The sequence below is a fragment of the Salvelinus sp. IW2-2015 genome, linkage group LG11 (assembly GCF_002910315.2).
Source record: "Salvelinus sp. IW2-2015 linkage group LG11, ASM291031v2, whole genome shotgun sequence".
Lineage (NCBI taxonomy): Eukaryota > Metazoa > Chordata > Actinopteri > Salmoniformes > Salmonidae > Salvelinus > Salvelinus sp. IW2-2015.
Window position 1 is genome coordinate 44,163,813 of NC_036851.1, and position 21,199 is coordinate 44,185,011.

Consider the following 21,199-nt stretch of genomic DNA (forward strand, 5'->3'; position numbering starts at 1 on the left):
CACCGTGATCTGATTTAGGCCTCGGTAGTCAATACACGGGCGCAGACCTCTCTCCTTCTTCTTCACAAAAAATAAACTCGAGGAGGCGGGTGAAGTGGAAGACCAAATGTACCCCTGATGCAGGGATTCGGAGACATACAGTATGTTTCCATAGCCGCAGTCTCCGCCTGTGACAGGGGATACACGTGACTCCTGGGAAGTGCAGCGTCTACCAGGAGATGTATCGCACAATCCCCCCGTCGATGAGGTGGTAATTGTGTTGCCTTCTTTTTGGAGAAGGTGAGAGCCAAATCGGCATATTCGGGGGGTATGCGCACGGTGGAGACCTGGTCTGGACTTTCCACCGTAGTAGCACCAACGGAAACCCCTAAACACCTCCCTGAGCACTCTCGCGACCACCCCGTGAGAGCCCTCTGTTGCCATGAAATAGTGGGGTCATGACRAGTTAACCAGGGAAGGCCTAGTACCACGAAAAACACAGGAGAGTCAATGAGGAAGAGACTGATTCTCTCCTCGTGACCCCCCTGTGTCACCATGCCCAGGGGGATGGTAGCTTTCCTAATTACACCAGACCTTAATGGTCGACTGTCCAGAGCGTGAACTGGGAAAGGCCTAACCACTGGAACAGTAGGGATCCCTAACCTATGGGCGAATGCTCTGTCGATAAAATTCTCAGCCGTGCCTGAATCGACGAGCGCCTTATGCTGGGAATGCGGGGAAAACTCAGGAAAGTAAACATGCACAAACAGGTGTACAACAGAGGGATYTGGATGAGAGTGGTGCATGCTCWCCTGGGGTGACGCCAGAGTGCCCTACCTAATGCCTCGACCCCTAGAGGAACCCACCCGGCACCGACCAGCAGTGTGACCTCTGCGGTCACAGATGGTACACGTGAAAGCCCCTCCTCCGGCCTCCCTTAGCAGCACCTCCCAGCTCCATAGGCACCGGAGCGGTGGTGCTGGGAGAGGGACATCCACAGGTGCCCTCTCTGGACATCCACGGGTGACCAGCAGGTWATCCAACCAAATGAACAGGTCCACCAGCTAGTCGAAGGTGAGGGTGGTATCCCTGCAGGCCAACTCCCGACGGACATCCTCGGGCAGGCTGCAACAGTAGTGGTCRATAAGGGCCCTGCCGTTCCATCCCGCTCCTGCGGCAAGGGTCCGAAATTCCATGGCGAACTTCTGGGCGCTCCTCCTCCCCTGCMTCAGGTGGATAAGACGTTCACCCACCGCTCTACCCTCGGGYGGAAGCGGCGGGTRAACTCCGTGAAGTCGTCCAACGTCGCATCTCCATCTCCCCACACGGCGTTAGCCCACTCCAGAGTTCTCCCTGAGAGGCACAAGGCGAGGGCGGCCTTCCCGACGGAGCCGGGTAAACAGTGCCCAGGTATAGGTCCAGCTGTAGCAGGAAGCCCTGGCACCGTGCCGCCGTCCCATCATACTCCCTGGGAAGGGCGAGACGCATTCCACTGGGACCGAGTACAGGAGGGACGAGTAGTGGGAACCCCTGTTGTGCTGGTGGAGGCGCTGGAGGGACTCTCTATCTCTCCCAGCAGTCCAAAGTGGATCGACGATGGCTAGAAGACCGGTGACGCCGACCGCCAAACACCGCCCGAACAAGGCGAGGAACCGACTTCGGTGGCAGTCGTGACAAATTGACTAAAATTATGTCAATTAGCCTATCAGAAGCTTCTAAAGCATGACATCATTTTCTGGAATTTTCCAAGCTGTTTATTAAAGGCACAGTCAATTTAGTGTATGTAAACTTCTGACCCACTGGAATCGTGATACAGTGAATTATAAGTGAAATAATCTGTCTGTAAACAATTGTTGGAAAGATTACTTGTGTCATGCACAAAGTAGAGTTTTAATGACTCCAACCTTAGTGTATGTTAACTTCCGACTTCAACTGTATGTAGACCTTATCTCAAGTTAAGATTTGACTCTGAAGATGCAGGACCCGGTGAGAGAAACAGTCACTAATAGTCGGCAGAACCCAGAAGATGAGGCAGACTCAGCAGTACTAGAAATGGTGGTTTAATAAAAGGACAAGATCTTCAGGCAAAGAATATAAATCCACCACGTCCAAAAATAAAGCCAAGAGGCACAAAATGGATATCCTCCAAAATACAAAGAAACTCCACAAAGTGGTAAAAACAGCAGGGAAAAACAAACCTCAAAAGACTACTCAAAAATACACAAGCACTAAACCAGAGAACCTCTGGAAAATCCAATAAGAGAAATATGTTCACAACAAGGCTGGGCGGGTGCTAACATACAAACACTGAGCAAAGAACTGAGGAACACACAGGGTTTAAATACTAACAAGGAACGACACACAGGTGCAAACAATAATTAGAGCAAGGAAAAAACAAAAAGGTACAAAAAAGGTGCAATGGGGACATCTAGTGACCAAAACCTGAACAGTCCTGGCCAAAATCATGACTAGAGAAGCAAAACTTCTTTGACCGTATTATTTTGAGATATCCATTTCATAATTCATTTCCTTTTACTCCACAGCTGCAAGAAAAACAGTTGGAGCATATTTCCTCAGAACAAATAACGAAAAACCTATTTATCACAATGAATTGCGCTTATCAGAGCTTACGTAATGTGCAGATGGGGAGGAAAAGCAGGAGTTGTGGGAATTTAAATCTTTGTTATTCTTCATAGGAGAAAAAACAGCAGACCTTGACACTGATGATGGAGGTTGAGAAGATTCTGGGTCCCACCAACTCTAACACTGAGATGGAGGTTTTTCGGACCGTGATGAACACTTTCAAATCCAATATGGCCGACTTTCTGTTAAGAGCAGAGAAAAGGCGTACCGAGCTTGACAACATGGTGTATGTCTATCGCTTCTGTGAACAGGTTAGTCGAGCAATACCCTGGTTCTTTCAAAACCTCTTCTTTCTTTTTTACTCTTTTATTATTTTATTTTTATTTTTATTATTTACTGGGTCAATTCCACTTAAATTCCAGTCAGGTACARGATATGTATTACACTTTGATGGAGGACTGACAGGAATTAAAATGGAATTGATTCTAACTCTGCGTCATTTCTCCCACGATATTACTTTTACCATCACTACCACCATGTTTCTATGTTGTAAATCATATCATGTATGAACTGAAGGAAGGAAGGATAAATACATTTACGGACATGCCCCCTCTTTAACCCCTAGCCACAACAGTCGTAAATCCCTCCCATCAATCTTTTCTGAACCCCAACTTCCCATCCAAGTAATACACAACAAAAACACTTCACTTCTAATACTTCTGAAATAACACTATGACACTAACAAATCTGCTCTCTGTATTGTTTCCTGTAGGTTGCTGCCCTAGCCAAGGAATGCAGGCAATATCTTGAGCAGGTAGAGACAGGGTGTTACCCTGCCAAAGCCAATCTAAGTACACTTAAGACCTACAAGGAGAGATTGGGTAACTGCTTCTCGGCTCGACACTTCCAGACTGTGAAAGCCAAAGCCTACAGTGCGAGGGGCTCTGGGGGGATGAGGCTGTGGAATGCAGCCTGGATCCAGTGCCAAGAAGTCAGCCAGCGGCTGGGGGAGAGATTGCAACAGCGGGGAGGAGCAGCCGGCAAAGACCAGCAGCAGCCCACAGCCTGCGGAGCTCAAGTGAAGAGCAGGGTGCTAGAGACAGGAAAGGAGAGTGAAGAGGAGAAGGAGGAGGAGGTGGGGGCCCCTTGCTCCCTCGCTCCGGCCTCAACTTCCCCTCCAGGGGTGGCCGATAACTCAGGGAGGGCCTCCCAGGACCAGATGGAGAGCAGAGAAAGCAATACTAGGGACTGCGCTCACATCACATGTTTTAACCTCCCTTTCAAAGCGGACTCGAAAAGGGGCAAAGGAGCCAAAGAAGTGTCCCAGTCACCTAAATTCCCAGGCAAAGAGGGGACACTGATTCCAGTGATGCCTCAAGATGGAGGAGGTGGCCCAGGGAGGCGCCACAGCGAGGCGGACCTCAAGAGGGGGGATCCAATTGGCAAGTGTGAGGTGTTTCCATGGAAACACAGTGCCTTGGGGCGGTCCCTGAGTGAGGGTTCCTGTATGAGCTCTCTCCTGTCCTCAGAGTGTGGCTCCTCCCCCTTATCGGCAAGGCACTCCCATAGCCGGCACCTAGTAGTGGCACTGCAGTCACCCCAAAACCCTCATGATATCTCCCGTAATGGAAGTTTCTGCTCTGGCCACTCCTGCTGTAAGTCAAATGGGGATAGGGAAGGTGGTGACCCCATACAGGTGTCTTCAGTGTCCTTGACTGACCCTAGTGGTGATGAAACACAGGAAGCCTCGTCATTAGCCGACACACAATCTGAAGAAAATGCCAGCAATGTCCTGTGAGTGATGCACCTCCACCTTCTCAACAGCTATCAGAATTTTTTTTCTCCCAGAAATGACCAGCATAGATGCGGTACAGAGGTCAATGCAACGCAGACCGTGGGGGATAGAAGAAGGATACCGGATTGGCGCACGTTCAACAAATCTGCTCTTACGCTCTTAAAATCCATCATGACGGATGTATTGTAACAGGYCCACAATGTGGTTACTAAAGTCTGATTTGGGTGTATTTGGCTGTTTTTGCTGCATAACATTTAGAAGTAGTCCTTTTCAGGTTTAGAAGAAGTGACTGCTAAATRCTAACTCCCGTTCTTATAATCTGGTAGCATAGAGAAATCAGAGGTGTTAGTCAAAGTCGTTTTTAACTGTAATGCAGTTGATTGGTAATGATGACATGAACATGTATTCGGTTTGAGATCCATACAAGCATTACACTCCGATTTTTACCTCAACATAGTATGACATACACATTTTAACAATAGCCTAAATGTAGGCTAATTTTGCTGGGGGACAATGAGGAGATTCGGGATCTTTCCCTCACTGCATCATTCCCCCAAGTGTTTCCATGGCATTTCCATTGTTTTGGCCGAGTTCCATTGACCTCTTTACAGCAGCTATGCCATTAGTCACACAAGCTATTATCAATCTGCAATTGTTATGGGAATGGGTTTATGGGAAATACATGGGAAATACATGGGAAATAAATACTTAAATAAACAAATGAGTGACAAAGGAAATTTACAGCATGCAGTGTTCGTAGAAATGCAGCATCGAGATGGTTTCTCTTTGGGTCTTTGTTAGATTTCAGATTAAGATTAGTTGCCTGTAATCTTTACAATAACTACATACCGCACAGCAAGCGGTACCGGAGTGCCAAATCTAGGTCCAAGAGGCTCCTAAACAGCTTCTACCCCCAAGCCATAAGACTCCTGAACATCTAATCAAATGGGTACCTAGACTATTTGCATTGCCCCMCCCTCCCTTTACGCTGCTGCTACTCTCTGTTATTATCTATGCATAGTCACTTTAATAACTCTACCTACATGTACGTATTACCTCAATTACCTCGACTAACCGGTGCCCCCGCACATTGACTCTGGACCGGTACTTCCTATATATAGCCTGTTATTTTACTGCTGCTCTTTAATTATTTGTTACTTGTATTTCTTTTTTTGTGGTATTTTTCGTAAAACTGCATTGTTGGTTAAGGGCTTGTAAGTAAGCATTTCWCGRTAAGGTCTACACCTGTTGTATTCGGTGCATGTGACAAATACAATTTGATTTGATTTGATTAAGGAAATCGGTCACTGTTAATTTGTATAATCCCCTATAGATGATCTACAGATGTTCAAACTACCAACAAACTATCAACTGCAACTCTGTTGAAATGCAACAGCTTGCTAAAGTTACAGGGTTATGTTACAAGGTTAGCTTTAGGGTTAAAGTAAGTAGGGTGAGGGTAAGGGGTAAATTAGAGAASGCATTGTCCAAATTCCTCCTCCTTATAATTCCCAATTTCCTGTTTCTTGTGTGGACAGGAAGTTGCAGAGGATCATGGAGGAGCTGTTGTTGACTGAGAGGGAGTATGTACGATCTCTAGGCTACGTGCGAGAGCACTACTTCCCTGAGCTGGAGAGGCCTGATGTGCCTCAGGACCTAAGGGGCCAGGGGGGGAACATTTTCGGCAACCTGGAGAAGCTCCATGACTTCCACCGCCATCACTTTCTGAAAGAGCTGGAGGGCTGCCTCCGAGAACCMTTCAGAGTGGGACGCTGCTTCCTACGACATGTGGGTTCCCATGRTTACGAACCTTAACCGTGTGATAACTAAACCTAACTTGAAGCGGATATTTCAATCTTTTGTTCATAAATCCACTGTTAATACAATCCCAAAAATGTTGCATGTCAGCAGTCAAGTTTTCAAGAGCGCTTTTACTACAGAGCAAAAACTGTGATGATGCGTTTTAAGTGAAGGACGGCAMCCTTTCCAGGGTAGTGTCCTCATCGCTTCACAGAGAAGTTAAAATAGACAGTTAGTAACACTGGTATAACAGTATTTAGTAACACTGGTATAACAGTATTTAGTAACACTGGTATAACAGTATTTAGTAACACTGGTTGTATTACAATGTAGTTAGTAAACACTGGGTATAACAGAAGTTAGTAACACTGGTATAACAGTATTTAGTAACACTGGTATACACAGTATTTAGTAACACTGGTGTATAAACAGTATTTAGTAACACTGGTTAAACATATTTAGTAACACTGTATACAGTAATATAGTAACACTGGGCATTAACAGTATTTAGTAACACTGGTTACGTATATTAGTAACACGTGGTGTACAGATTTAGTAACACTGGGTATAACAGTATTTAGTAAACACTGGTGTTAAACAGTAATTTAGTAACACTGGTAACAGTATTTAGTAAACACTGTCTGTAACCAGTATTATGAGTAACCACTGGTGTAACATATTTAGTAACACTGGTATAACAGTATTTAAACACTGGTATAACGATATGTATAGTAACACTTGTAACATATTATAAGTGACAGATATACATTTAGTAACATGTAAAGTAACACTGGTATAACAGTATTGTAGTAACACTGGTATAACAGTATTTAGTAACACTGGTATAACATATTTAGAACACTGTAAACAATTTTAGTAAACACTGGTTATAACAGTATTTAGTAACACTGGTTACAGTTAGTAACACTGTATAGTAACAAGTTATAACACTGTTAACGTATTAGTAACATTGGATTAACAGTATTTATAACACTGGTATAACAATTAGTAACACTGTATAACAGTTTAGTAACCACTGGGATAACAGTATTAGTAACACTGGTATAAACAATTAGTAACACTTGGTATAACAGTATTATAACACTGGGGAACAGTATTTAGTAACACGATAAACAGTATTAGTAACACGGTATAACAGTATTTAGTAAACACTGGTGTATAACAGATAGTTGTAACAGTATTATACACTGTATAACAGATGTATAACACGGGTAACAGTATTTAGTAACACTGGTTAAGAAGTAACAGGATCATTTAGTAACACTGGTAACAGATTGATATACAGTATTTAGTAACACTGGTATATAACAGTATTAGTAACCATGTAACAGTATTTAGACACTGTCGATAACAGTATTTTGTAACACTGGTATAACAGTAGTTGTAGTACACTGGTATAACAGTATTTACAGTAAACACTGGTATAACAGTATTTAGTAACACACTGGTATAACAGTATTTAGTAACACTGTTGTACCACGTATTTAGTAACACTGTATAACAGTATTTAGTAACACTGTATAACAGTCACTTTAACACACTGGTATATAACAGTATTTAGTAACACTGGTATAACAGTATTATTAACACCTGTTATAACAGTATTTAGTAACACTGGTATAACAGTATTAGAACACTGGTAAAACAGTATTTAGTAACACTGTGTAACATATTTAGAACACTGGTATAACAGTATTAGTATACACTGGGTATTTAACTAGTATAAACATCTGATAACAGTATTAGTAACACTCTGGTATAACAGTATTTAGTAACACTGTTATAACAGTAAGTAGTAAACACTGTTAAAGTATTGTAACCACTGTGTATAACATATTATAACACGATATGAACAGTATTAGTAACACTGTATATACAGTATTAGTAACACTGCTATAACATATTATAACACTGGTATAACAGTATTTAGGAAGCACTGGTTATAACAGTTATTAGTAACACTGTATAACAGTATTTAGAACACTGGTATAACAGTATTTTATAACACTGGTATAACAGTATTTAGTAACACTGGTGTATAACAGTTTATAACATGCGAAAACAGTATTTAGTAACACTGGTATAACATATTAGTAACACTGGTATAACAGTATTTAGTACACTGGTATAACAGTATTTAGTAACACTGTGATAACAGTATTTAGTAACACTGGATAACTATTTAGTAACACTGTATAAACAAAGAATTAGTAACATGGTATAACAGTATTAGTAACACTGGTATAACAGTATTTAGTAACACTGGTATAACAGTAGTTAGTAACACTGGTTATAAAACAGTATTTAGTAAACACTGTATAACAGTATTTAGTAACATTGTATAACAGTATTAGTAACACTGGTATAACAGTATTTAGTAACACTGGTATAAACAGTATTTAGTAACACTGGTATAACGTAATTTAGTAACACTGGTATAACAGTATTTAGTAAACATGGTATAAACAGTATTTAGTAACACTGGTATAACATATTTAGTAACACTTGTAAACATAGTATTAACATGGTATAACATTATATTAACACTGGTTAAATATTAGTAACACTGTATAACGAGTTAGTAACATGTTATAACAATATTAGTAACACGTATAACAGTTAGAACACTGTAAACAGTATATTTTAATCCAACTGCCTCTAAACAAACAATCAACAAGTGTTTACAATAACATTGCTTTACTTTTTGGGGTGAGAGACGTTTCAGTCTTTATTATAACTTATCTTTCATCCTCTTTGGCACTCACCAACAACAAGTGATTGACCGCATGCCACAAGTCAGTCAATTATAATCTTGAAAATCAACAGGCACGTAGGTTCTACAGCTGTGTAAAACAGAATACAACAATAATACTTTATAGTTTATTTGTATTTTCTATGAATTCTGTGCTCTTACCCCTATCCAGAGAGAGATCTTGGTCTGTACGCCCTCCTTCAGCAAAAACAACCCCAGTCAGACAGCTACTCATCAACCACGCCATGACTTTTCAAGTAGGGACGTCAAATAAACTGTCAGAGACACTGATATTATAGGATATAATGCATACTCATCCTTTAATAGTGGTATGTAGAAGTGCCCCCGGAACAATGGTGTTTGCCCAAAAAATTGAAAAATCCCTTTATTAACAGATATTTATAACATGCATGTCCTAACAGGTTTGTGTCAATTCATTTAAATTCGGTCAACAATCAAATTCCAATTTTTAAAGAAATGCAATTGGAATTTCAGTTTTTAATTTCTGATTTGAATGAATTATATGGAATTGCCCGAACTCTGTTTTCCTAACACTCCAGCAAAAACAGCTGCAGCTGGGGGACAAGATGGACCTGTCTTCTTACCTGCTGAAGCCGGTGCAGCGGACAGCAAGTACAGCCTACTGCTGCAGGACATGGTGAGGGAGTGCGGGCCCCACAGGAGCCGGTGAGAGGCCGAGTCCAGCACGCCCTGGAGGTCATCCAGTTCCAGCTACGGCATGGCAACAACCTGCTGCCATGGACGACATCCAGGACTGTGATGTGAGTGAGGATTGGGGAAGAGGATTGGAGGAGGAGTAGAAAAGGAGGACTGAAGAGTAACAATGTAAATAATGGCACTGGAGGAGATGGCTGCCGTTTTACAGGCCCGAACCAATTGTGCATTTTGTGTTTTTTCACGTTTTTGTAACTATTTTGTACGTAATGTTTCTGCCACGTCTCTTTGATCAAAAAGAGCTTCTAGATATCAGAACAGCGTTTACTCACCTCAAACTAGACAAAATATTTTTTCTTTAACGAGTCGGACACGAAGGATTTACCGGACCAGGCCTAATCCCTGTCATTCGCATGAAGAAGAGATGCCGATACAGGGACGCAAGTCCGGGTGCCTTGTGAGAATTAGTCAGCAGATGGGTAACCCGCATCTACCATACATTCTATTGGCCAATGTGCAATCATTGAGAAAACTGGATGAGCTCCGTCAAGACTATCCTACCATTGGACATTCAAAACTGTAATATCATATTTTTCACAGAGTCGTATCTGAACGACACATGGATAATATATACAGTTGGCTGGGTCCTGTGACAGAACAGCTGCCTCCGTAAGACGAGGTGGTGGTTGTGTTTAATTATCAATAGCAGCTGGTGTGCAACATCTAATATAAGAAATCTCAAGGTTTTGCTCACCTGAGGTGGAGTATCTGATGATAAGCTGTAGACCACAGTATTTACCAAGAGAATTTTAATCTATATTTTCATAGCCATCTATTTACCACCAAACCGATGCTGGCACTAAGATCGCACTCAATGAAAGGTACAAGGCATAAGCAAACAAGAAAATCCTAATGCAGAGGCGGTGCTGTGTCTATGGGGGGACTTTAATGCAGGGAAACTTAAATCCGTTTGACCTCATTTCTATCAGCATGTCACGTGGAACCAGAGGGAAAAAAAACTCTAGACCACCTTTACTCCACACACAGAGACGCATACAAAGCTCCTCCTCGCCCTCCATTTGGCAATCTGCCATAATTCTATCCTCCTGATTCCTGCTTCAAGCAAAAACTAAATAGAAAAGTACCAGTGACTCCTTCAATATGGAAGTGGTCAGATGACGCAGATGCTACGCTACGGACTGTTTTGCTAGCACAGACTGGAAAATGTTCTGTGATTTATCCAATGCATTGAGGAGTATCCAACTCTAGCCATCAGCTTCATCAATAAGTGCATCGACGACGTCATCCCATAGTGACCAAAAGTACATATCCAACCAGAAGCCATGGATTACAGCAACATCCGAATCGAGCTAGACGCCGCTTTCAAGGAGCAAGACACTAATCCAACGCTTATAAGAAATCCCCTACACCCTCTGATGAACCATCAAACAGCAAAGCTCAATACAAATAAGATTGAATCCTACTATACCGGCTCTGGCGCTCGTCAGAATTGGCAGGCTTGAAAACTGTTACGGACAACAAAGGAAACCCAGCCATGAGCTGCCCAGCTAAATTCTTTTAGCTCGCTTAGAGGCAAGCAACAATGAAACATGCTTAGAGCGACCAGCTGTTCGGACGACTGTGTTAGTAACGCTCTCAGTAGCCGATGTGGAGGTCACCACAAAACAGGCAACATTTCACAAAGCAAAGCGTGGGGCCAGATATGCTTACCAGGGCGTGTACTCAAAGCATACACACCAAACTGGCAATGTCTCTTCACTGACATTTATCACCCTCTCCCTGACCGATTCAGTAATACCTCACATGTTCAAGCAGACCACCATAGTCCCTGTGCCCAAGGAAGTGAAGGTAACCTGCCAAAAATTATACCGCCCCGTAGCACTCACGTGTAGCCATAAGTGCTTTGAAAGGCTGGTGATGGCTCACATCAACAGCATTTATCCCGATACCCTAGACTACTCCAATTCACATACCGCCCCAACAGATTCACATGCGCAATCTCAATCACACTCCACACTGCCCTTTCACACCTGGACAAAGAAGGACACCTAGTGTAGAATGCTGTTTCATCACTACAGCTCAGCGTTCAACACCACAGTGCTCCACAAAGCTCATCACTAAGCAAGGACCCTGGAATAAACATCTCCCCTGCGCAACGGAGCCTTACGTCCTACGCGGCACTGACGACACAACAGTGGTAGGCCTGATTACCGACAACGATGAGACAGCCTATAGGGAGGAGGTCAGAGACCTGGCCAGGACAACAATTCTCTCCCTCAATGTGARCAAGACAAAGGAGCTCATTCTGGACTACAGAAAAAGTCCCCATTAACATCGACGGGGCTGTAGTGGAGCGGGTCGAGAATTTCAAGTTCCTTGGTGTCCACATCACCAATGAACTATCATGTTCCAAACACACCAAGACAGTCAAAAAGAGGGCACGACAACACCTTTTCCCAATCAGGAGCGTGAAAAGATTTGGCATGGGTCCCCAGATCCTGAAAAAGTTCTACAGCTGCACCATGGAGAGCATCCTGACCGGTTGCATCACCGCCTGGTATGGCAACCGCTACAGAGGGTAGTGAGTACGGCCAAGTGCATCACTGGGGCCAAGCTTCCTGCCATCCAGGACCTACAGTATATACTAGATGGTGTTAGAGGAAAGCCCAAAAAAGTGTCAACGACTCCAGTCACCCAAGTCTTAGCCTGTTCTCTCTGCTACCGCACGGCAAGCGGTACCGGAGCGCCAAGTCTAGGACCAAAAGGCTCCTTAACAGCTTCTACCCCCAAGCCATAAGACTGCTGAACATTGAATCAAATGGCCACCYGGACAATTTACATTGACCCACCCCCCCATTTGTTTTTACACTGCTGCTCCTCGCTGTTTATTATCTATGCATACTTTACCCCTACCTACATGTGCAAATTACCTTGACTAACCTGTACTAACCTGCACGTTGACTCAGTACCAGTACCCCCTGTATATAGCCTCGTTATTGTTATTTTATTGTGTTACTTTTTATTATTTTTCAATTTACTTTATTTGGTAAATATTTTCTTAACTCTTTCTTGAACTGCATTGTTGTTTTATTAAGGGCTTGTAAGTAAGCATTTCAAGGTCTACACCTGTTGTATTCGGCACATGTGACAAATGAAGTTTGATTTGATTTCGTTCAGCCGACCCACATTGGAAGAATTGGCACGACCCAAATCACCATCTGTAGCCTATACTGTAAACCACAATTGTGAGTTAGTTCGGATGTTAATATTTCCTCCCTTTTTATGTTATCTTCCGTTGTCAAGGTTGTAAGATTAAGATAAAAGTTTGACTGTATAGGGCAGGGGTTTTGAAACTGGGTGACCCACTTTGGCCAAATCATTTACCCACCTAACCCAAATACCATTGATCTACCACATTCGTGAGGTCGTTCGGAACCTAAAACACTTCTTAGTTTATTCCTATCAGGGGATGAATACAGTATAAGTGTCACGTTCTGACCTTAGTTCCTTTTTTATGTCTTTATTTTAGTTGGTCAGGGYGTGAGTTGGGGTGGGCATTCTATGTTGTTTTTCTATGTTTTGTTCTGTTGTTAGTTTTCTATGTGTTTGGCCTAGTATGGTTCTCAATCAGAGGCAGGTGTCAGTCGTTGTCTTCTGGATTGGAGGCCATTAAGTGTTATGGCTTAGTCTGTGTTTTCTATTGTGTTTTTGGGTGGTTTGGTTTCCTGTGTTAGTGTTTGCTCCCATCATCGGGACTGTTTCTGGTGTGTTTGTTGTGTACTTTTTGTTATTTTGTTCCAGTGTTCTGTTAGGTTATTATATATCTCATTATGGACACTTGTACCACGCTGCAGCCATGTGTGTCCGATCCTTGCTACTCCTCTCAGAGAAGAGGAAATCCGTTAAGAACCACCCACCAGAAAAGGACCAAGCAGCGTGGTAACCAGGAGCAGAGGGTTCTGGACTCCTGGACATGGGAGGAAATTTTGGACGGCAAAGGACCTGGGCACAGGGGGGGAGTATCGCCGTCCGAAAGAGGAGCTGGAGGCAGCTAGAGGGAGCGGAGCGGCGCCACTACGAGGAATTGGCGCGAGTTAACGGCCAGGAGCAGCACCAGAATATTTTTTTGGGGGGAGGCACACGGGTAGATTAGGGCGGATCAGGTAGGAGACCTGAGTAACTTCCGTGCTTACCGTGGCGAGAGAGTGACTGGGCAGGCACACGTGTTATGCGGGGGAGCCGCACGATGTCCAGTGGCGCACACACAGCTCTCGTGGCGCGCGGCTAGAGTGGGCATCGAGCAGGAGGGGATGATACGGGCTCAGCGCATCTGGTCTCCAGTGCGTCTCTCGGCCGGGGTATACTGCACCAGCCTACGCACAGTGTTCCGTTTGCCAGCACGCCAGTGCGGCCTGTTCCAACTCCCGCCTTGCGGGCTAGCAGGGGGGATCCAGTCAGGACGAGTTGGTGCTAGCTCGGCGCTCGAGATCGCCAGTGGCCTCCGCGTCCAGTGTATCGATGCTCGGCCAAGGAAGGCCTCTTGCATATCTCCAGCCTGGTGAGTTCTGTGTCTGTGCTAATCATAACCCTCCTGCATGTTCTCCCAGCCTGGGAGTCTGTGTTTCTGCCAGAGCGGTCCTGTGTGTCTTTCCACTCCTGTGGTGATCCATGGCAAGAAGCTCAGTGATAATCCATGGCACGAAGCCTCCAGTGATGATCATGGACGAAGCTCCAGTGAGGATCCATGGCATGAGGACTCTAACAAGGACGTCATCGGAGCCTCCAGCAACGCTTCTAGTCCGGAGCGTCCAGCGACGCCCTCTAATCAAGCTCTCAGGTCGCCTCCTAGTCCGGGCTCGCGTCGCTCTATTCCGGAGCCTCCAGCGTCGCCTCTAGTCTGGAGCTCCAGCGTGCCCTCTGTCCGGAGCAGCGAGTCGCCTCTAGTCGGAGCAGCGCGAGTCGCCTCTAGTCCGGAGCAGACCAGAGTCGCCTCCTAGTCCGGAGCAGCCAGAGTCGCGCGGTCGGTAGTCCGGAGCAGCCAGAGTCGCCTCTAGTCGCGAGGTCCGATTAGTCGTGAGTTCCAGCCCAGAGCGTTCGCCTCTTAGTCGGAGCAGCCAGAGTAGCGCCTGCTAGTCGGAGGCAGCCCAGATCGGTCGCCTCTAGTCGGGCAGCAGAGTCTCCTCTTTGTCGAGAGGTCTCGTGAGCGGGCCGTTAGTGGCAGTGAGCTGCTCGTCATTTGTGTTTTGTTTCGGCGCGGCGGGCGCCGGAGTCGCTCTTTCATCTCTGGTGGTAGCCGTTGAGTTCGCGCTGGTCCGGATCTGGCTGGGTAGTTTCCGTCTATTCGGGGCCCGCTGAAATGGTCTCCAGTCTGAGGTCGGCGGCGAGGGTCGCCGCACCAAAGGCGCCACATAAGTGGGCCAAGACTATGGTGGAGTGGGGTCCACGTCCCGCACCAGAGCCGCCACCGCGGTGAAATGCTCACCCAGACCCTCCCCTATAGGTTCAGGTTTTGCGGCCGGAGTCCGCACATTTGGGGAGGGGGGGTACTGTCACGTTCTGACCTTAGTTCATTTTTTATGTCTTTATTTTAGTTGGTCAGGGCGTAAGTTGCGGTGGGCATTCTATGTTGTTTTTCTATGTTTTGTTCTGTTAGTTTTCTATGTGTTTGGCCTAGTATGGTTCTCAATCAGAGGCAGGTGTCAGTCGTTGTCTCTGATTGGGAGCCATATTTAGGTAGCCTGTTTTCTATTGTGTTTTGTGGGTGGTTGTTTCCTGTGTTAGTGTTTGCACCATACGGGACTGTTTCGGTTGTTTGTTTGTACTTTTGTTATTTTGTTCAGTGTTCTGTTGAGTTATTAAATATCTCATTATGGACACTTACAGCGCTGCACATTGGTCCGATCCTTGCTACTCCTCCTCAGACGAAGAGGAAATCCGTTACAATAAGGTCAAATGTCAATGTACTAAAAAGGGTTCATCTTACCACAGATGCATCCTGACAGAATACAGCCTGCCCTCAATGTAATTTCTCTTCTGTAGGTCAACTTGAAGGAGCAGGGGCAGCTGATTCGTCAGGACGAGATCCTGGTGTCCTTCAGAAAGAAAAAGTGTTTCCGCCACATCTTCCTCTTCCAGGACCTTGTCCTCTTCAGCAAGACTAAGAGGACCGACGTGGGCAACGACACTTATGTATATAAACAGTCATTCAAGGTATRCAGGTATACACAACACAGCACAATATACCCCAATGTGAAACGTGAGCCAAAGCTACCTGTCACGGATCCCTCCGGAACTTTCATTACGCACACCTGTCCCCTATTCCCACTGATTGGTATTTGTATAAGTGTRCCCTTTGGTTTCCATTGGGCTGTCAATTATTGTTTCATTGTCCGTTGGTGTGTGTGAGTACCTGTGCTGTGTGTTTTGGCTGTCGTGCCATTGTGGATTGCGCAGATGATTTTGCGTCTCGTCCCGTCTGTTAATGTGCGCGTGTGTTATTTATTCGAGGTACTCCTCGCTCTTTTGTTTGGGTTTCAACCCTGTGTTTTGTATAGTGTTTGTTTGGTCTTCGTCCCCGTGCCTTTACACGGCACGCCRTAATTTGGGGTATAATAATAAAAAAATATTACGCATTCCTGCAGCTGTATAATAATTTATACCAGCGTGACACTACTTTCCTTGGAAATCATTGAAACACATGCTTACGTCATAAAAGGGCCATGTGGAGGCCTTGCGCCACATGAAAAGTATTATGTGAAATTTCCAATTTGAGCTACTGTAGCTACCCTCCAAAAGTTTCACTTCCAGGCCCACTCTATTGCGTGGAAAACTGTATATGATTCACTGTACGTTAACAAATACCCTGTTTGTAAATGGAGAAGGAAACCTGTCTGTCTAGGTTGATTACTTTCAAAATATACATACACTGTTATATCCACGTATAGTCCTTAATATGCCTTATAAAGGGTTTATGAACACTTCATAAGCCTTTTACAAGTTGTAGTTTGTTTAAAGACCATGTTTTCTGTTCTGACAGACCTCTGACATTGGGATGACCCACAATTCGGGGGACAGCGGGCTGTGCTTTGAGATCTGGTTCAGAAGGAGGAAGTCCCAGGACACTTACACCCTGCAGGCCGGGAACAGAGAGGTGAAGGTTGCCTGGACCAAAGACCTTGAGCGTATCCTCTGGGAGCAGGCTGTACACAACAGAGGTCAGAGTTACCCCTGAGATTAATCAGCCAATCAGATCTCTCGTGTCCTAAAATGATCTGGTCTGTATTTGAAAACATTACTAGCAGTCAAATCCTTGCTTGCTCTGTTCTTTTTTCCTCAATTCCTCTCAAAGGGCATTAGAGGTGACGGTCCCATGGAAAGACTATGAATCGTCCCCTCCAATGCACTTTGAGAGGAATGGAAAACACAAGGACTGTGGAAGAAAGGATTTGCCAGCTTGAAAAGTTTTCAGATCCAGCCACAGAGGTTAACCTACTATATTTTCCCACACTACCACTGATCTGAAAAGAGTTGATGGAATAACGCAATGACTATTAAACCAACACTTTCAACTGTAGTCATGTGGAACAGACAATGAAAATAAGCAATTTCAGATTACTGGTATCTGGTATACAGCCCCCATTACTTGGCAAGCAACCAATCAGATTGTAGGACTAAGTGGAAGAAGGGAGGGTCTTGACGGGAAGCTCTTGCACCAAAGATCTATATTAAGCGCTGATATAATGTCCAAGACACACTGGTGGGATTGAGACTAGAACACAGCCATAGATTTGTTGGTTCTATGTTTGAGTTTTCTTAATGTGTTCCTCCCCTAGTAGGTCAATTACTTGCTTACTAAATCCTTATTTTYGTCCCCTTTGGGACATAGGTAAGGCTATAATGAACTCCCTCTATTTCAGGGCTCTCCAACCCTGTTCCTGGAGAGCTACCCTCCTGTAGGTTTTCAATCCAAACCTCAGTTGTAACTAACCTGATTCAGTTTATTAATAACCAGCTAATTATTAGAATCAGAAAGTGGAAGGGGTAGAGTGTAGTGAACTTGTTTGTTTGCCCATTATTAAAGACCAAAATTGGCACAGTTTTATTTTACGTAAATACAAAAATATACCAGTTTTACTTGAGGACCAAAATGTAGAAATCGGCACCATACAGGTTGCAAAATAGTTAGGAAGAGATTTTCGATGTGCCGATTCTGTGGCACATGGTTTATGAATTGATACGAAAAACAACTCTTGGTTAAAAGCATAGTATTATACAAAATTCTTGCCACAAACAGAATGTTATGAATATGGGGCGTACAACCATCTCAGCTCTGCAGATTTTGCTACAAAGAGACAGAATCATTGGATCACTTGTTATTGCCCCTTTGTAGCTTGTTTCTGGTCACAGGTTCAAGAATGGCWGAAAAATCACAACATTTATCTAAAATGAAACCTACAAATAGCATTGTTGGGAGATTTGAAAAACCATAGTCAATCAATCAACAACATAACAATACTTTTACTTTTAGAAAAATATGTATCTTTAATTTCCAATCTGGAGATACTATGCGGTTAGACAGGTTCAGGATTTATGTGAAGAATCACAGCACAGTTAAAAAATATATGGCACATGGAAATCAGAAGAGGGCGTTTTACGGAGATAGGGGATGGACTGAGAGTAGCTGAGGGGTGGGGTCACGGAGATAGATGGGATGGACTGAGAGTATTTGAGGGTGGGTTTACGGAGATAGGTGGGATGGACTGAGAGTAACTGAGGGGTGGGTTTACGGAATAGGTGATGGAACTGAGAGTAGCTGAGGGGTGGGTTTACGGAGATAGGTGGGATGGACTAGAGTTGCTGAGGGGTGGGTTTACGGAGATAGGTGGGATGGACTGAGAGTTGCTGAGGGTGGGTTTACGGAGATAGGTGGGATGGACTGAGAGTTGCTGAGGGTGGGTTTACGGAGATAGTGGGATGGACTGAGAGTTGCTGAGGGGTGGGTTTACTGAGATAGGTGGGATGGACTGAGAGTAGCTGAGGGGTGGGTTTACGGAGTAGATGGGATGGACTGAGAGTATTTGAGGGGTGGGTTTACGGAGAGTAGGTGGGATGGACTGAGGGTAACTGAGGGTGGGTTTACGGAGATAGGTGGGATGGACTGAGAGTAGCTGAGGGGTGGGTTTACGGAGATAGGTGGATGGACTGAGAGATTGCTGAGGGTGGTTGGAGATAGGTGGGATGGACTGAGGAGTGATGGGCTGAGGGGTGGGTTTACGGAGAATAGGTGGGATGGACTGAGAGTTGCTGAGGGTGGGTTTACGGAGATAGTGGGATGGACTGAGAGTTGCTGAGGGGTGGGTTTACGAGATAGGTGGGATGGACTGGAGAGTAGGCTGAGGTGGGTTTACGGAGATAGGTGGGATGGACTGAGAGTGTGCTGAGGGTGGGTTTACGGAGATAGGTGGGATGGACTGAGAGTTGCTGAGGGGTGGGTTTACGGAGATAGGTGGGATGGACTGAGAGTTGCTGAGGGGTGGGTTTATGGAGATAGTTGGGATGGACAGGAGTTGCTTGAGGTGTGGGTTTACGGAGATAGGTGGGATGGACTGAGAGTAGCTGAGGTGTGGGTTTATGGGAGATAGGTGGGATGGACTAGGAGTAGCTGAGGGGTGGGTTTACGGAGATAGGTGGATGGACTGAGAGTTGCTGAGGGGTGAGTTTACGGAGATGAGGTGGGATGGATGGAGTAGTGCTGAGGGGGGTGATTTAGCGAGATAGGTGGGATGGACTGAGAGTTGCTGAGGGTGGGTTTACGAGATAGGTGGGATGGACTGAGAGTTGCTGAGGGGTTACGGAGATAGGTGGATGGACTGAGATAGCTGAGGTGGGTGTTTACGGATATAGGTGGGATGGACTGAGAGTAGCTGAGGGTGGGTTTACGGAGATAGGTGGGATGGACTGAGAGTAGCTGAGGGGTGGTTTACGGATATAGGTGGGATGGACTGAAAGTTGCTGAGGGTGGTTTAAAAGCTCATGTTCTATAATAGTTATGACTGAAAACACTATGTATATAATGTATCAGTACTACTAAAAGTATCAAATTACTTTATTCTTACTCTGCTAACTACTGTAAAAAAAAAAAAGCCATTTAAAATGTGTGATAGAATGTACATAAATAAAAATAAAAGTTGGGGGAGGTGGTGTATGGGTTAATAATAATAATAATAATATATAGAATCAGGAGCGCTAGATTAGGGTTGGAATGAAAAACCTATAGGATGGTAGCTCTCCAAGGATCAGGGTTGGAATGAAAAACCTATAGGATGGCTGTAGCTCTCCAGGATCAGGGGGAATGGAAACACCTATAGGATGTAGCTCTCCAGGATCAGGGTTGGAGATGAAAACCTATAGGATGGATAGCTCTCCAGGATCAGCGGTTGGAATGAAAACAGCTAATAGATGCGCTAAGCTCTCCATGATCAGGCGATATTGATGCGCCTGCCCACAGTACCGAACTATAGATGTAGCTCTCCAGGATCAGGGTTGGAATGAAAACCTATAGGATGGTAGCTCTCCAGGATCAGGGTTGGAATGAAAACCTATAGGATGGTAGCTCTGCAGGATCAGGGTTGGCGAGCCCTGCAGTCTACTTATTTCTGTCTATGGTATTATATTGTGCCTCGCTCCAAGAATGGTTGACCTGTGACAGTTTATCTAGGTAAATGTTATTATTGTGGTTGGTTTGTTCCAGAGATCCATATGCAGGAGAGGGTGTTCATGGGTATCGGGAACAAGCCCTTCATGGATATCCAGCCTAGCGACGCGGCCATCAATAACAGGGCAGTCAACTGTGCTCTGATGGGAAGAGGTACAAATCCATAGCAGACTATAGAGATTACATTAGGACAAATTTAATTCCATTGGAATTCAATTCATCCCATTATTATTACGCATTCATTCATCAAATTCATCTAATATTGTAATTAGACTCTGAATGGATATTCAGATTAAGAATTTCACACCCTCATAGATGTTTTTACCCAATCCTAGTTGTTCCTACTTTGGCAATTCTCTTGTTGTCTCAATCCCGTCCTCTCCCATCTCATACAATTTGATCTCATCTGGCCCTCCCAGAATCCAAGGCGTTKGCMTCCTCAGGGACGTCTGGCTTGCAGGGCAGGTTTCCTGTGCTGCGGCCAAACTCCTTTGGCTCTGGGAGCTGTTTTTCAACCTCCGGCAGCCACTCCTCTTCCTCCTCGGGGAGAGGGTCCCTGGCCTCCCCGACGGGGGGGTACCTGTGCGGCCCGAAGCTGAGGGGGGTTKCTGGGGGTCAAGGGGGGTATTCGGAGCGCCCTGGCGTCCTGGAGGAGAATGACATGGACCAGGAGAGCGGGAGTCAGAATCTACTGAGTGAGTGGTTTTAATAAGGAAGGTAGCATGTTTGAAATGTAAAGCATGCTAATTTGARGGATATTGACTTGTATTGGTCTTTCGATTGAAATGCTTAAGTTATCATTTGGTGACACCAACCAGGTAAAGAAAACCAAAGCATGAATCGTTGTCTTTCCTTGTCC

At 44.7% G+C, this 21,199-nt stretch overlaps 1 protein-coding gene across 1 annotated transcript in view; it reads left to right on the plus strand.

Annotated features, from left to right (window-relative positions):
* LOC111970748 (pleckstrin homology domain-containing family G member 4B-like) overlaps nucleotides 1-21,199 on the plus strand; it is a 67,958-nt gene that overhangs the window by 43,341 nt on the left and 3,418 nt on the right. The window contains 13 exon segments of the mRNA XM_070445769.1: nucleotides 2,676-2,873; nucleotides 3,335-4,356; nucleotides 5,896-6,145; nucleotides 9,105-9,153; nucleotides 9,156-9,187; nucleotides 9,491-9,554; nucleotides 9,557-9,628; nucleotides 9,631-9,681; nucleotides 9,684-9,712; nucleotides 15,666-15,836; nucleotides 16,663-16,840; nucleotides 20,377-20,493; nucleotides 20,760-21,035. Of these exon segments, the coding sequence (XP_070301870.1) occupies nucleotides 2,676-2,873; nucleotides 3,335-4,356; nucleotides 5,896-6,145; nucleotides 9,105-9,153; nucleotides 9,156-9,187; nucleotides 9,491-9,554; nucleotides 9,557-9,628; nucleotides 9,631-9,681; nucleotides 9,684-9,712; nucleotides 15,666-15,836; nucleotides 16,663-16,840; nucleotides 20,377-20,493; nucleotides 20,760-21,035 (2,509 nt within the window).